General features: G+C 43.8%; 1 protein-coding gene across 1 annotated transcript in view; it reads left to right on the plus strand.

The window, feature by feature from the left end:
- The window catches only part of RFC1 (replication factor C subunit 1), a 131,441-nt gene that overhangs the window by 41,713 nt on the left and 72,696 nt on the right, over window positions 1-17,032 (plus strand). Inside the window, exon 5 of the mRNA XM_077477628.1 lies at window positions 13,671-13,888. Within this exon, the coding sequence (XP_077333754.1) occupies window positions 13,671-13,888 (218 nt within the window). The remainder of the gene's footprint in view (window positions 1-13,670; window positions 13,889-17,032) is intronic.

Raw genomic sequence — 17,032 nt, forward strand, 5'->3', positions numbered from 1 at the left:
TTAGGTTATTTTCACCAAGGAAATGTAGCCGTATACGTTTTGACTTAAATTTATGAAGAGAGAATATTTTTTCCCCCAAAATGTTGGAACAAAATTTAAAGAAAAACTTTTTTTTTTCAAAATGTTCTCTTTGTTTATTTAGAAAGAAATAACCCCAACGGTGATTAAATACCAACAAAAGAAAGCTCTTTGTGTGAAAAAAAAAAAATGTCATATGGGTACGGTGTTGCATTACCGCACAATTGTCTTTCCAAGCGTGACCGCACTGAAAGCTGAAAATTGCCCTGGGCAGAAAGGGGGTAAAAGTGCCCAGGAGGGCTGCTGTTAGCAGCCAAAGGGACATAAACAGCCTACCTGACAAGGCACCCCCCCCTCCCAAAAAAAACAATATTTTCGCTAAAAACTAAAATTTTTAGCTGATACACCAATAGGCTTCAATTATGAATGAACACCGTGCCGATCACTCGTTCATTCAGAAAAGCATTTGCTGGTAAATTAAATATTTACTGGCCCCTTCCACCGCTCCCAATCCTGAACATACCCCACCCCTGTGATCTAGCAGCAGCTGGCTGGAGAGGGAAACTGGCAGCAAAGAGGCTGATCGGTGCAGCAGGAGTGCAATTACAGAAATGGTTCCCTGTGCGTCTCTCCCTGCAACATCTGGAAGGAGGGGGAGAAACCAGTTTTCAGCTGCTGTAGGGAGAGACGCACAGGGCATTGTTCCTGTAATTACCCTCCCGCCGCACCAGTCTTTATCCTTGACCTGCCCACATCTGATTCTTCCTGCTGCCAGGGCCTCCCTGTGTGCCCAGGCCCTGGACAGGACAACAGTGGTACCCCCTTATCAACCGCCCTGTTTCTCTGTATTAAAGTGGCTAAACATGCAAGATAGGATGGCCGCACACTCTGAAGGAAAATGCCAATTCAAGTTAAAAGCATCACAGCACACAACCACAAACCGCTAGAGGGTTAACTCGTTTTACCCACAGCAGCGCTTGATCGTAACCACGGTAATGATCTAGCACTGCTGGATGAGAAACACCTCAACCCTCCTACCCATTTGTGGCCATGTATTGTGTTGTCATGCTTTTAACTTGAATTTCTAATGAAGAATTGGCGTTTTCCAGCGGAGTGTGCGGCCACCCTATCTTACATGTTTTGCATCTCAGAGGCAAACTGTGTGGTCACCTCCATCTGTCACATGGGGCTAAGTGTACCAACCTGAAGTGGTGTTAGCTTTTCTGTGTGGACTTCTAACATATTAGTTGCCTGGTTGCAATTCTAACCTACCAGATTCAGTACGTTTTGGAGCCACTGACCTGTGACAAATAAATTGCAGCTCAGGAAATTTAGAGAAAATACAGATGTCAACAGAGCAGCTTCTTCAGTTGGGTCCCGTACATGAAGAGTTTGCACTGTTGGGACAGGCAGAGTGCCAACTTCCCTTTTGGATTGCTTAGAGATTGCAATACTTATACGCAAGAGGAACAGGATCCAACTGAAGATGTTGAAATAAGCAGACTAGCCAAAATGGAATGTAGAAGGGCATCAGAGGCTAAGTACAGTTTATACACCACATGTGTCAAACAAGTGGCCCACCAGGATATTTCATATGGCCCTTGCACCTCTCCTGCAGCTGTGGCACCCCCCCCCCCCCATCTCCACCCCCACCTTGTCTCAGCAGTCGGCATTGGACAGGAGGACAGAACTCCTAAGCCAGATCCTGTGCCTCTGTGCAGCCACGGAAAGGCTTGTTTATGACCACCCCCCCCCAACCCCGCTTTCTTTCTTCTGTAGTCAACAAGAGAGAGTATGACAGGACGACTCCTATGGATTCTGTGCAGCTGCTTGTCTCTGCTTCCCCTGGTCACAGCATTTCTCAGACTCGGCTGACTCCGGCCCTCTTCTGGTCCTCCTCCAGACCCTTGCACCTTATGCTTCCCAGCTTTGCCCTTAGCTTCTTCCTGGCAGCAGCACAAGGTAAGTGGTCTAAATTGTGATGTAATGGAGGTTGGGGGGACTCTTGACATCTGATGTAAGAGGGGGTGGGGTGCTCTGGACATCTAGACTTGGATATAACCGGCCCTTTGAGGGCAACTGATGTGGCCCATGTTGAAATAGTTTGACACCCCTGGTATATGCTCTCTACTTTTGTCCCAGTAGGCATTCAAGGAGGGTCCTTGTGAAAGATTCATGTAAAACCTAAAATCTCAGTGTAGGTCAGTTGAATGTTGGCTTTATTCCTGTTTTTTCCAGATTTTATTTAATAACAAGTGAAAAAAAAAAAGATGCTTTCTGCTACAAAAAGTAAATAAAAATAATCTGAGCTATTTAATGTTTCCACAGAGCTTCATCTCTGATATTAAAACATTGATCCTGGGTGAACGAGGAGCCTGTGGCAATCTGTGCTTGTTGTAATATTGCAGAACATGTGCACCGTGCAAAGCCTCAGGAAAGCATTAGAAGCAGCAGTCAGCCATGAGTCATTAATTAAAGAGTCATGTACCGTATTAGCAAGTAGATTGATGGACCGGCTATATTACCTTTGATTGCACATAAGCGGCTCTGCACTTTATTACTTTGTGAGTTGCTGTAATTGTGTTCCCAAAAATATTGTTTGCCTGTTTACCAAATCTAGCAGTAATGCACAAAATGTACTGGAAATAGAGGTGCACCTATTTGCATTACCACGTACGCAGTGTTTTCATCAAGACGAAACCATGAGGCTTGGAAAGTGACAAGTGATTGTTATGTAGGTAATACCAATAATGGAAGATGAATGTGCATGTCACAGATAATTTGATTTCTGACATGCAGCGTCCTCTATTCTACTGGTTCAGGATAATGTTCTGCTCAATGTGTGTGTGAGCATGTATAAATATTCCTTTTTATTGCACATTTGTCAGACGGGATATAACTGAAATATGTACAGTGCATCCGAAAAGTATTCACAGCACTTCACTTTTTACACATTGTTATGTTACAGCCTTATTCCAAAATGGATTCATTATTTTCCTTAAAGTGATTGTAAACCTATGTGTGTGTTATAAAAAAAAAAAAAAATCATACTTGCCTCCACTGTGCAGTTCATGTGGCCCCCCCCCGATCAGCGTCCTCTTGGGTCCCCCCAGCAGTGCTCATTGTTCACATCGGTAAACCTCCTGGGAGAAGTGCTCTCCCTGGGGGTGTCCTTGCGGGCACGCCCCTGAGTCCAGTATTTGCGTGCATAGAAACAGAATGCTGGACTCTGCATCGGCATTGTTGGATTTGATTGACAGCAGCGGGAGCCAATGGCTATGAAATGCTATGAATCAAGAGCCGAGAACCTCAGCCGGAGAGGAAGAGCGTGTCCCTGAGGGAATGAAGGTCTCCGGCAAGTAAAACGAGGGGGCTAGGGGACCGGTCAGTGTCAGAAGTTTTAAAATTCTACAAACAATAGCCTATGATGAAAGAAGTTTGTTTGAAATCTTTGCAAATGTATTAAAAAAAAAAAAGTAAAAAAAAGTATTCACAGCCTTTGCTCAATACTTTGAAGCACCAATTAGTCTTTTTGAGTATGATGCTACAAGCTTGGCACACCTATTTTTGGGCAGTTTTTCCCATTCTTCTTTGCAAGACCTCTTAAGCTCCATCAGGTTGGATGGGAAGCGTCGATGCACAGCCATTTTCAGATCTCTTCTCAGATCTCTTCAGAAATGGTCAATAGTGTTCAAGTCTGGGCTCTGGCTGGGCTTCTCAAGGACATTCACAGATTTGTCCTATAGCCACACCTTTTGTTATCTTGGCTTGTGTGCTTAGAGTTGTCTTGTTGGAAGATGAACCTTTGCCCCAGCCTGAGAGCCAGAACACTCTGGTGGGGGGTTTTCATCAAGAATGTCTCTGTACATTGCTGCATTCATCTTTCCCTTGATCCTGACTAGTCTCCCAGTTCCTAATGCTGACAAACATCCCCATAGCATAATGCTGCCACCACCATGCTTCACTGTATAGATGTATTGGCCAGGTGATGAGCAGTGCCTGGTTTCCTCCAGACACAATGCTTGTCATTCAGGCCAAAGATCTTCAAAGAGAATGTTTTGTTTCTCATGGTCTGAGAGTCCTTCAGATGCTTTTTTGGAAAACTCCAGACGGGCTGTCATGTGCCTTTTTACTGAAGAGTGGGTTCCGTCCGGCCACTCTACCTTACAGGCCCGATTGGTGGAGTGCTGCAGAGATGGTTGTTCTTCTGGAAGGTTCTCTTCTCTCCACAGAGAAACGCTGGAGCTCTGTCAGAGTGACCATTGGGTTCTTGGTCACCTCCCTGACTAAGGCCTTTCTTCCCCAATCACTCAGCTTGGCCAGAGCGGCCCACTCTAGGAAGAGTCCTGGTGGTTCCAAACTTCTTCCAGTTACGGATGGCCACAGTGCTCATTGGGACCTACAATTCTGCAGAAATGTTTATGTACCTTTCCCCAGATCTGTGCCTCCATTCAATCCTGTCTCAGACGTTTACAGACCATTCCTTGGACTTCGTGGCTTGGTTTGTGCTCTGACATGCACTGTTAACTGTGGGACCTTGTATAGACAGGTGTGTGCCTTTCTAAATCATGTCCAACCAACAGAGTTGTATCAATCAAGTTGTAGAAAACATTTCAAGGATGATTAGTGGAAACAGGATGCACCTGAGCTTAAAGTGGATGTAAACCCCAATTTTTATTTTTTGTCTGGCACAATATAGCATATGGGATTTCAGATCAGCAGGTGTGGCCAATCTTGCCACAAAGAGTTAATCCAGCTCTGAGAAATCCTCATATCTTTTCTTTTCAGTGAAATAAAACGGACAAACTGTGAAATCATTGTCCGTTCTTCCCCCCCTTGCTGTGATTGACAGGTGATTTACATATCTCGTGCACTAGCCTAAGAGATTAATTATTCCCACCCCCACTCCTTTCTTTAGCAGCTCTGCAAGGATTGGCTGTTCCACACCTCAGGATGATTTGGCATGCTGAAGTCATGTGGGGACTTTTCTGGGTTTTCACTGGCTGTTAGTGATCATAGCAGAAGTTCAGTGTAAGAAATACACAGGAGAAAATGCATGTTGATAAGGGAGTGTTGAGGTGGGCGGAATATATATATATTTTGCTATACACCTGTTCCCTTTTTATTGCAGCGTATTGGAACAAAACAAAAAAGGGAGGGGAAAAAAAAGCAAATTGGACATAATGTCGCACAAAATTCCAAAAATGGTCAAAATTCTTGGCACCCTTAACTTTGGAAAAAAATAACTGAAATCGGTCGCTTCCTATAACCATCAATAAGCTTTTTGGACCACTCTTCCTTTGCAAACTGCTCCAGGTCTCTCTTATTGGAAAGGCGCCTTTTCCCAACAGCATTTTTAAGATCTTTCTACAAGTGTTCAATGGGATTTGGATCTGGACTCATTGCTGCCCACTTTAGAACTCTCCAGCGCTTTATTGCCATCCATTTCTGGGTGCTTTTTGACATATGTTTGGGGTAATTTTCCTGCTGGAAGACCCAAGATCTTGGATGCAAACCCAGCTTTCTGACACTGGGCTCTACAGTGTGACCCAAAATCCTTTGGTAATCCTCAGATTTCATGATGCCTTGCACACATTCAAGGCACCCAGTGCCAGAGGCAGCAGAGCAACCCCAAAACATCATTGAACCGCCAACATATTTCACTGTAGGTACTGTGTTCTTTTCTTTGTAGGCCTCATTCCGTTTTCGGTAAACAGAATGATATGCTTTACCAAAAATCTCTATCTTGGTCTCATCTGTCCACAAGACATTTTCCCAGAAGGATTTTGGCTTACGCAAGTACATTTTGGCATACTGTAGTCTTGCTTTTTTATGTCTGTGTCAGCAGTGGGATCCTCCTGGGTCTCCTGCCATAGCTTTTGATTTAAATGTTGACGGATAGTTCGCGCTGACACGGACGCTCCCTGAGCCTGCAGGACAGCTTGAATTTCTTTGAAACTTGTTTGGGGTTGCTTATCCACCATCCGGACTATCCTGCATTGCAACTTTTCATCAATATTTCTGTTCCATCCACGCCCAGAGATTAGCTACAGTGCCATGGGTTGCAAACTTCTTGATAATGTTGCGCACTGTGGACAAAGGCAAATCTAGATCTCTGGAGGTGGACTTGTAACCTTGAGATTGTTGTTTTTCCACAATTTTGGTTCTCAAGTCCTCAGTTCTCTTCTCCTCTTTTTGTTGTCCATGCTTAGTGTGGCACACACAGACACACAATGCAAACACTAAGTGAACTTCTCTCCTTTTTTATCTGCTTTCAAGTGTGATTTTTATATTGCCCACACCTGTTACTTGCCCCAGGTGAGTTTAAGGCCCCTTTCACACTGAGGCGCTTTGCAGGTGCTAATGTGCTAAAAATAGCGCCCTGAAAGAGCCGTTCAGTGCACTCCAATGTGAAAGCCCTGAGGGCTTTCATACTGGAGCGGTGCTCTTGCAGTTCAGTCAAAGTCCTGCAAGCTGCATCTTTGGAGCGCTGTAGGAGCGGTGTATTTACCACTCCTAAAGCTCCCTTCCCGTTAAAAACAATGGGGCAGCGCTCCAAACCCGCCTGTAAAGCGCCACTGCAGCGGCGCTTTGTGGGCGGTTTTAACCCTTTTTCAGCCGCTAGCGGGGGTTAAAACCGTCCTGCTAGTGGCCGATCAGCGCCTAAGTATAGCGCCGCTTTACTGCCAGCACGCTGAGCGCCCCAGTGTGAAAGTAGCCTAAAGGTGCATCACATGCTTGAAACTATCTTATTCACAATTTTGAAAGGGTGTCAAGAATTTTGACCAGCCTATTTTTGGAATTTTGTGTGACATTATGTCCAATTTGCTCTTTTTCCACTTCTTTTTTTTTTTTTTTTTTTTTTGTTTTGTTTTGTTCCAATACACACAAAGGGAATAAACCTGTATATAGCAAAACGTGTTGCTGCAATACTTTTCTGTGAGAAATACTTGATATTCTGGGGTGCCAACAATTTCGGCCATGACTGTGTGTGTGTGTTTTTTTTTATTAATCCATTTTGGAATAAGGCTGTAACATAAAAGGTGAAGCTCCGTGAAAACTAATCTTGAATGACACAAGATACACCTATAATGCTAATATTCAGGATTTATATAGCGCCAACAATTTGTACAGTGCTGTACAATATAAAGGGGAAGACAGTACAATAGTGAAGGCTTAGGAGGCTCCTGCTCATGGAGCACACAATTATAAAGGGAATCGTGTAATCATAAGGCAGCAGTAAATTCTTCCTGTTTTGGGCCAGTTAAATGGGATGATATTGAGCCTGTATGGTGGTCAGAGGCACTTTCTGTAAGATCTTCCTGCGTTTTTATTTCTTGTCATAAAAAAAAGTGAATGACCAAAATGTGTGTGTACACTGGAAACAGTGGTGATTGTGTCAGGCATTCCATTGGTGATGGTCGTGTATCTATGGGTCAATTCCTTCTTAAGGCTTCTACACACTGTAAGAAAATTGGGGGAATGATCGTCTGGTTTTCCTTGATTCACAGCAAGTTGGAACTGAGGAAGGAAATGTACCACAATTCTCATACAACAGTTTTTTTTTTTTTTTTTCTTGTTTATTTCTGATCATGTGCAGTCTTTCGTATCTGATTTTTCTCATACAGAAATGGTACATTTTAAACGAAAATCATTCTTTCTTTTCACGTGTGAGAAAAATGTTGGCGTTTTTTGTCCCTTCAGAAATTTTCATTTGTAAAGTCTGAATCGGATGTCGAAAGTTGTGTATACACTATACAAAAAATAAATAAATGATCGTACCTCGTATGGATTTTTTATTTTTTTCCCTCAGTGTGTACCCCGCTTTAGGCCCACAAAATAACAGCATGCCTACATATTGGAGATGCACCGAATGGAAATCTTGTTACTGAAACCAACATTTTAGGATGCGTTTGGCCGAAACCGAAAGTTAAAAAAATACATATTATATTTTTATATATAATTGTTTGACTTTTTAAATATCATGAATATGAATTTGTTGGCCATTAAAGAGGAAGTAAACCCTGATGAGTTTACTTCCCCTTTCATTCCCTGCAAAGGTAAAGCATAGTGGACTACTATGCATCGCATAGTAGTCCATTATGTGTCACTTACCTGAGACAGGAGCCAGCGAAGTCACCGCTGGCCCCTGTAGTCCGGCGCATCCATCTTCTTGGTGCTTCTCGCTGCTCCGCCGCTGTCAATCGGTGAAGCCGCAATGATGTCAGTCCCACGCATGCGCACAGGAGCCGCCACTCGCAGCATATCGCCGTTGATCGAGGCACGCTCAGTGCGCCTCTGCGCTGCGCCGTAGACAGCGGTGCGCGTCTCGGCAAATATCTCCTAAACCGTGTAAGTTTAGGAGATATTTCTTGGACCTACAGGTAAGCCTTAATCTAGGCGTACCTGTAGGTCAAAGTGTGTTGTAAGGGTTTACAACCACTTTAATGGTACCTTTTTAGCGCAAGAAAAACTCAAGTAAAATGCATCCCTTTAAATTCTATGCATCTCTTTACACTGGTCCGTTGCGCTTCCTTTGTGGGGTTAACAACAATCTGCTGCATTTTTGGTCAGTTAAAAAAATCAAAAATGCACGTTCCTGTTGAAATGCATTGAAAACTCAGCAAGAACACATCAATAACGCACACGTTACGTTTTTAATGCCGCTTTTGAGACACATGACCCATGAAAAACATGCCATATGCACAGTAAAATCGCGCGTATTTTTGGCACCTTTATCTGAAAATGCCGAAAACTAAATTTTAGGCCGATATACTGACGTTTCAGTGCATCTCTACTGCATACACTATATTACTAAAAGTATTGACGCCTACCTTTACACGCACATGAACTTTAATGGCATCCCCGTCTTGGTCCGTAGGGTTCAATATTGTGTTGATCCTCCCTTTGCAGCTATAATAGCTTCAACTCTTCTGGGAAGACTGTCCACAATGTTTAGGAGTGTGTCTATGGGAATGTTTGACCATTCTTCCAGAAGTGCATTTGTGAGGTCAGGCACTGATGTGGACAAGAGGGCCTGGCTTGCAGTCTCTGCTCTAATTCATCCCAAAGGTGTTCTATCGGGTTGAGGTAGGGACTCTTTGCAGGCCAGTCAACTTCCTCCACCCCAAACTCTCTCATGCATGTCTTTTATAGACCATGCTTTGTGCACTGGTCCAAAATTTGGTGGAGGGGGGTTTATGGTGTGGGGTGGTTTTTGAGGGGTTGGTCTTGGCCCCTTAGTTCCAGAGAAGGGAACTCCTTAAGTACCAAGACGTTTTGGACAACCGTTTGGAATGGCCCCTTCCTGTTCCAACATGACTGTGCACTAGTTCACAAACTAGGTCCATAAAGACGTGAATGAGTGAGTTTGGGGCGGAGGAGCTGCTCTGGCCTGCACAGAGTCCTCACCTCATCCTGATAGAAAACCTTCGGGATGAATTTGAGCAGAGACTGCGAGCCATTCCTCCTTGTCCATATGAGTGCCTGACCTCGTAAATATGCTTCTGGAAGAATGGTCAAACATTCCCTTCCATTCAGCCTTCCTAGAAGAGTTGCACTTGTTGGGAGTGTCAATACGCAAAGGAAGTCCTTGTAAAGTTCATAACTGTTTGGAATATTTAAAAATATGACTGAAAAATATAGAAGAAAATAAAATTTAAGTAGTTCAATGTGCTATTCCAACTAGACCTGTGGATGATTTCAGGCTAGGGAGTTAGTATAGGCAGCCATCGATTAGAGTAGAAGAGGACTGTGAAGATAAAGGGGGAAAAGAACAAGCGCCTATCAGAGTGTAGCATTTAGCTAAAAATGTTTGGTTTAACCACTTCAGCTCCGGACCAATAAATACCTTAAGGACCAGAGGTCTTTTTGCAATTTCGCACTGCGCTGCTTTAACTGGTAATTGCGCGGTCATGCAATATTGCACCCAAACGAAATTTGCGTCCTTTTCTTCCCACAAATAGAGCTTTCTTTTGATGGTATTTGATTGCCTCTGCGATTTTTTTTTTTTGCGATATAAATGGAAAAAGAGCGAAAATTTTGAAAAAAAAAGATATTTTCTTCTTTTTGTTATAAGAAAAATTGAATAAACTAAATTTTAGTCATACATTGAGGGCAAAATTTATTCAGCCACATGTCTTTAGTAAAAAAAATGTCAATAAGCGTATATTTTTTGGTTTGCGCAAAAGTTATAGCGTCTACAAACTAGAGTACATTTTCTGGAATTTACACAGCTTTTAATTTATGACTGCCGATCTCATTTCTTGAGGTGCTAAAATGGCAGGGCAGTACAAATCCCCCCCAAATGACCCCATTTTGGAAAGTAGACACCCCAAGGAAATTGCTGATGGGTATGTTGAGCCCATTGAATATTTATTTTTTTTGTCCTAAGGGATTGAATAATGACAAAAAAAAAAAAAAATTTTTTTTTTACAAAAAGTTGTCACTAAATGATATATTGCTCACACATGCCATGGTGTTATATGTGGAATTGCACCCCAAAATATATTCCGCTACTTCTCCCGAGTATGGGGATACCACATGTGTGGGACTTTTTGGGAGTTTAGTCGCGCACGGCACCCCGAAAACCAATCACCACCTTCAGGATTTCTAAGGGTGCAAATTTTTGATTTAACTCCTCACTACCTATCACAGTTTCGAAGGCCATAAAATGCCAAAATAGCACAAAACCCCCCAAAATGACCCCATTTTGGAAAGTAGACACCCCAAGCTATTTACTGAGAGGCATGTTGAGTCCATGGAATATTTTATATTTTGCCACAAGTTGCGGGAATATTACAAACTTTTTTTTTTTTTGCACCAAGTTGTCACTAAATGATATATTGCTCACACATGCTATGGGCATATGTGAAATGACACCCCAAAATACATTCTGCTGCTTCTCCTGAGTACGGGGATACCACATGTGTGGGACTTTTTGGGAGTCTAGTCGCGCACGGCACCCCGAAAACCAAGCACTGCCTTCCGGATTTGAATATAAAATGCTACCAAAAAACCTGTTAGCGATGGCAGGGATCAGGCCTGACTCTGCGATCGCTGCAGTTATGTGTTTAGTGTTTTGTAAGTGACAGTGATCGATCGATACTGCACTTGGGTGGGCTGGGCAGAGGGGCAAAACGCAGGTGCCAGCAGGTATTTGGGCTGATCCCGCTAACAATGCGTTTTTTTGGAACCCTAAACTGCTGGGGACGCTAGTATAGATCTGATCAGATCAGATATTGATCTGTTCAGATTCTATACCACTACGGGAGGTGTATGCTTTGTGTGTGGGTGTTAGCGGTACTGGCACTAACCTAGCGCTGCCTGGGGCGACGCAGACCCTGACCCTAAAACCTAATTGATATCACCCGCCGGGTGATCAGGGGGTTAAACCTTTATTGGGTAATAAATGGTGGGTGCCCTGATGCTATAAAAAACAAACTAACCAGAGTCACCCGTAACACTTATACGGTGATCAGTGGTGAAAGGGTTAACTAGGAGCAATCAGGGGGTTCAAATTTTTATTAGGTAGTATATGGGGGTCCCTGGCGCTATATAAAAACCTGACGGGGAACCTAAATAACTAACTGGCTAACCAGCGTCACCAGTGACACTTATACTGTGATCGCTGGTGAAAGGGGGTGAAAGGGTTAACTAGCAGCAATCAGGGGGTTAAAACCATTATTGGGTAGTATATCGGGGTACCTAGCGCTATAAAAACCTGGCGGTGAACCTAAAAAAATAACTAGCTACCTAGCGACACTGATGCAGCGTTCAGAAAAATTATCGCTTAGTGACACTGGCAAAAGGGGGTGAAAGGGTTAACTAGCAGAAATCAGGGGGTTAAAACCATTATTGGGTAGTATATCGGGGTACCTAGCGCTATAAAAACCTGGCGGTGAACCTAAAAAAATAACTAGCTACCTAGCGACTGTAGCGACACTAATGCAGCGATCAGAAAAACGATCGCTTAGTGACACTGGCAAAAGGGGGTGAAAGGGTTAACTAGCGGCAATCAGGGGGTTAAAACCATTATTGGGTAGTATATCGGGGTACCTAGCGATATAAAAACCTGGCGGTGAACCTAAAAAAATAACTAGCTACCTAGCGACACATGCAGCGATCAGAAAAATGATCGCTTAGTGACACTGGCAAAAGGGGGTGAAAGGGTTAACTCTAGGGGCAATCAGGGGGTTAAATCTTTATTGGGGGGTGATAGGGGGCTACCCTGGACCTAACACTAACTGTCCTGACAGTTTTTACTGTCACAACTGACACTGAATGCATTGATCAGTAAAGAAATGATCAATGCAATCAGTGACACTGTGACTGGGGGGGGGTTTGTGTGCCTGTGTGTACCTACATGTCAGTGTAGTGTTGGTGCACACTTACTTTCTGTCTTCTCCTCGTAGTCCGGTCAAAAAGACCGCCCCGAGGAGAATGACATCACTTCCTCCTTCCTGTGTAAACAATACACAGGGGAGGAAGCTTCTCATTGGCCAGGAGCGATCCAGAGGGGGTGGCCGAAAACCAACGGCCATCCCCTCATCACGGAGCGCTCCTGGACCGAATCGGACCGCCGTAACCAGCGGGAGGGGGTCCGATCGGACCCCCCACCCGCTGGAAGGCAATCACGTAGATGTACGTGATTGTGCCTGCCTGTGCCATTGTGCTGACGTACATTGGCAATACGGCGGTCCTCAAGTGGTTAAAATGTGGTATCAAACTCACATGGGCGGGTGGTAGGCACATCAGCATATACCTGATGAAAGAGCATGCATGCTCCAAACGTGAGCTGCTCTACCACGTCCCCCGCTCATCATGGATTCCACGGACGGTGAGCTGATGTGCCTACCACCTGTCCAACTGATCCTCTGTAGCCCCAGAGCCTCGGACACCACCGGAGAAGCCAGGACTTGTGATCACCTGTGCCCAGCAGTACTTGACACCAGGCACCCACGTGGATATGTACTACATGACTGTAAACCGCTGATACCATGTGAGTTTGATGCAGCATATTAAACCTAATGTTTTACCTAATTGCTACACTCCGATTGGTGCCTCTTTCTTTCTACATTCAGACTATTGCATCCATCCTAAGAGAACTTGTCTGTAGCTTTTGCATTCTGTCTTAAGTAACCAGTGACACAGATAAGCCATAGCATATGCAAATCCAGGGTCATCTGTCTGTCTGTGTATAGCAGTGGGGCTTTATCAGACTCGCTTTGCAGAAAACACATTCTTTCCAAAACAGTATGTTGTTCTCATATCTTTATTATGTAGTTGGAAGGTTTCGCCTTTAAAAACAGCTTGTCACGGCTATTTATTACTTGTTCTAAACTCTTCTGGGCCTGCTGAACAAAACCTACATTTTCACAATTGCACAAAGGCAAGTTCAAATTAATCAAACTTGCCATGTCTATTTTGCATCAGACTGTTATCCTAGGGCCAAAGGGAAGCCTTTGGACACTGTCTGAGAATTCCACTTCTCCATTGGGAACCATTGGTGCCTGTCTACATAAGCCCTAATATAGGCAACTTTAAAACTCGGGTAATGGTTGATATGTTGTAAAATTGTTTTATCGGTTCTTTTGCCATTTCAACACCCTTCCTGATATGCATCAATACAAACTGTAATACTCTAATTCTAGATGAAGAAGACTTTGAAACCTTGAAAAAGAAACCAAAAGAAAATGGGAGATCTGCGTTTCCCCTCCCTGCAAAGCCTCAAGTCACAGCCACCAAAAGCCATGCTCCAGCTAAAGTCAAAACCCCAGAAAAGCGAATGTGTACATCGGCGGTGGATTTCTTTGGCATGGGCAACATTAAACGATCCAACAAGAAACTTGTGGAAGCTAAGAAAGAAGAGGTACTGAGCTTTCCTTGACTATGCAGAAGTGTGATAAAATATTAGACTCCTATGGGTATAAATTGTGGTCAGAGCTGTTTTTCCTGTAACAATGAGGTTTACATGGCTCTCAATTCAGATCTTGAGCTTGCTTTCTTTTCTATAGTTGCAGTATATCTTAAAGGGGAAGTATAGCCAAAGTTCTTTTGGCTATACTACTTTTGGGGATCACAGGAGTGCAGATTGTTTTGCACTCCTGTGACCCCTTGTCGGCTGATGTCACAGAGCTGGTCCAGACTAAAAAGATCCCGACCACCCAGAAGCCTGGACCGGCAGCTGGCTCAGCCTCTCAGCAAGCTACTAATAGGCTGAGCCAGGCCCTCCCGCTTCCTCTACAGCTCAGCACTCCAGTGAGCACTGGAGGAGCAGAGAGCTAGTAACTGACAGTCACCATCTCACAGAACACTGAGACCCCAGCGGTCTTTGTTCACTCAGATCTCAGTCTTGGCGCTAGCAGGGGATAGATGCAGCATCCACCTAGGTGAGTGTGTGTATATATACAGTATATCACAAAAGTGAGTACACCCCTCACATTGGGGCACTGGGGAGCTACAGTTCATTGAGGGAAACATGAATGCCAACATGTACTGTGACCTACTGAAGCAGAGCATGATCCCCTTCCTTCGGAAACTGGGCCGCAGGGCAGTATTCCAACATAATAACCCCAAACACACCTGCAAGATGGCAACAGCCTTGCTAAAGGAGCTGAGGTTAAAGGTGATGGACTGGCTAAGCATGTCTCCAGACCTAAACCCTATTGAGCATCCGTGGGGCATTCTCAAACAGAAGGTGAAGTAACGCAGCATCCACCAGCTCCATGATGTCGTCATGGAGGAGTGGAAGAGGATTCCAGTGGCAACCTGTGAACCACTGGTGTACTCCATGCCCAAGCGTGTTGAAAAAGAATGGTGGCCACATAAAATATTGACACTTTGGGCCCAAATTGGGCCTTTTCACTTAGGGGTTGTGATGGATCTCGGATACACCTGCTGAGCATCTCCGCCAGACCTGTGTCTTCTGTCCTCCAAACGCACCTGCAGACTAGCCATAACCAGCCCTTAGCCCCTAAATCACGAGACAAGCCACACAGGTGTTGAGGGTTAAACATCCAGAGCATAAACACTTTATTAAGTTTCAAAAAACACTTTAAGCACAGTTAGCGACACTCCCCTTAGCCTTGTCATAGAGGGGGTAGGGGACAAGGAAGAACCAATGGAAACTCAACACTTGTATATTCAAACAACTACAGTTGAAACACATGAAGGGATTGTGATAAGCAGGCAGCCCCTCCTTACACATCCTCTGCACATCCCCTGCTGAGAGGTGTCTCCAGACCTTTTTGTCTGCATGCCATGACCCAACACAATTAAACACAGCAACAAGAGCGGGGGGGGGGGGGGGGGGGGGGGGGGGGAGAGAAGGGATGCAGCATTACATTCCATTATCTCAATGCCATTTTGTCCCAAAGTCTCATAGCCCCCATGCTTTGGGAATACTACCATCTTGTATATGTCTTTATCAACTAAAAGTACATTGTGGAATAAAAGTATGAATTTAGCCCAGCCAGGCCAATAGGTTTAGGTAGCCAGAAACGACTCCAGGAGCCCAGCCACAGATACCACGTTCACCCGGTTCCGATGAACCGGCGACCGCGGACACAAATGTTTAGAGGTGGCATCTTCTCCAGGTGGTGGGAGAGGGCAAATAGTCTGTGGGTAGGAGGCGAGCCCACAGCCTCTTTCAAAACACAGTGACAGTGGGTTTTGTCACAGGGGTGTACTCACTTTTGTTGCCAGCGGTTTAGACATTAATGATGGCTGTACACTCACTACTTTACTACTTGTAGAAAAGTGTAAAAAAAAAAAAAAGGGGTGCACTCACACGTGCCCTCCGCCACTTACCGGAGCCGTCAGCAGCGGCGGACGCGATCGGATCCTATTCCTTGATGTAAACGAGTGAGGGGAAGATGGCCCCCCACCCGTCTCCATACCATTGCAGGGCGGAAGCAACGTCAAAACGTCACTTCTGTCCATAGCTCTTAAAGAGCCATTTTTATTTTATTTTTATTTATTTTTTTGTGAATTTTTTTTTATTTTATTTTTTTATATATTGCATTTTAGTATAAATATGAGATCTGAGGTCTTTTTGACCCCAGATGTCATATTTAAGAGGTCCTGTCATGCTATTTTCTATTACAAGGGGATGTGATGCAATTTTTATTTTTTGTTTTTTAAAAGGAGCAGTGTAAAATAAAAAAAAGGTAAAAAAAATTTTTTTTTTTTTTTTTTAAACTCTCCCCCGTCCCACTCAGCTTGCGCACACAATCTAATGCATACGTGAGTAGCGCCTGCATATGAAAACCGTGTTCAAAACCACACGTGAGGTATCACCGCGATCAGTAAAGCGAGAGCAATAATTCTAGCCCTAGACCTCCGCTGTACCTCAAAACATGTAACCTGTAGAATTTTTTTTTAAACTTCGCCTATGGGGATTTTTAAGAGTAAAAGTTTGTCACCATTCCACGAGTGTGTGCAATTTTAAAGTGTGACATGTTGGGTATCAATTTACTCGGCGTAACATTATCTTTCACAATATTAAAAAAATTTGGGCTAATTTTACTGTTGTCTTATTTTTTTTAATTCAAAAAAGTGTATTTTTTCCCCAAAAAAGTGCACTTGTATGCTGCGCAAATACGGTGTGACAAAGTATTGCAATGACCGCCATTTTATTCTCTAGGGTGTTAGAAAAAAAAAAGTATAATGTTTGGGGTTCTAAGGAATTTACAAGTTTTTAACTTGTAAACAACTAATCTCAAAGAAAGGCAAGGTCCTTAAGTAATTAATGGGTATGTGGGGAGAAAAGAGGAAAGCAGCAAATACCGCTTGCCCCATAGTATGTAAGCATGTCAGGAATGATTTTTGTCTTGGGTTACAAATTCTCTTTTTGTGTTTTAGGTGGTTTTAGAGTTTATGCTGGTAAAATTAAAGTGGTTGTACACCCTTACAAACCACTTTGACCTACAGGTAAGCCTAGATTAAGGCTTACCTGTAGGTCCAAGAAATATCTCCTAAACCTATACTGTTTAGGAGATATTTACAAAAAGAC

Source organism: Lithobates pipiens, unplaced genomic scaffold, assembly GCF_037356315.1.
Source record: "Lithobates pipiens isolate NorthernLeopardFrog02 unplaced genomic scaffold, aLitPip1_a1.2 Scaffold_13, whole genome shotgun sequence".
Classification (NCBI taxonomy): Eukaryota; Metazoa; Chordata; class Amphibia; order Anura; family Ranidae; genus Lithobates; species Lithobates pipiens.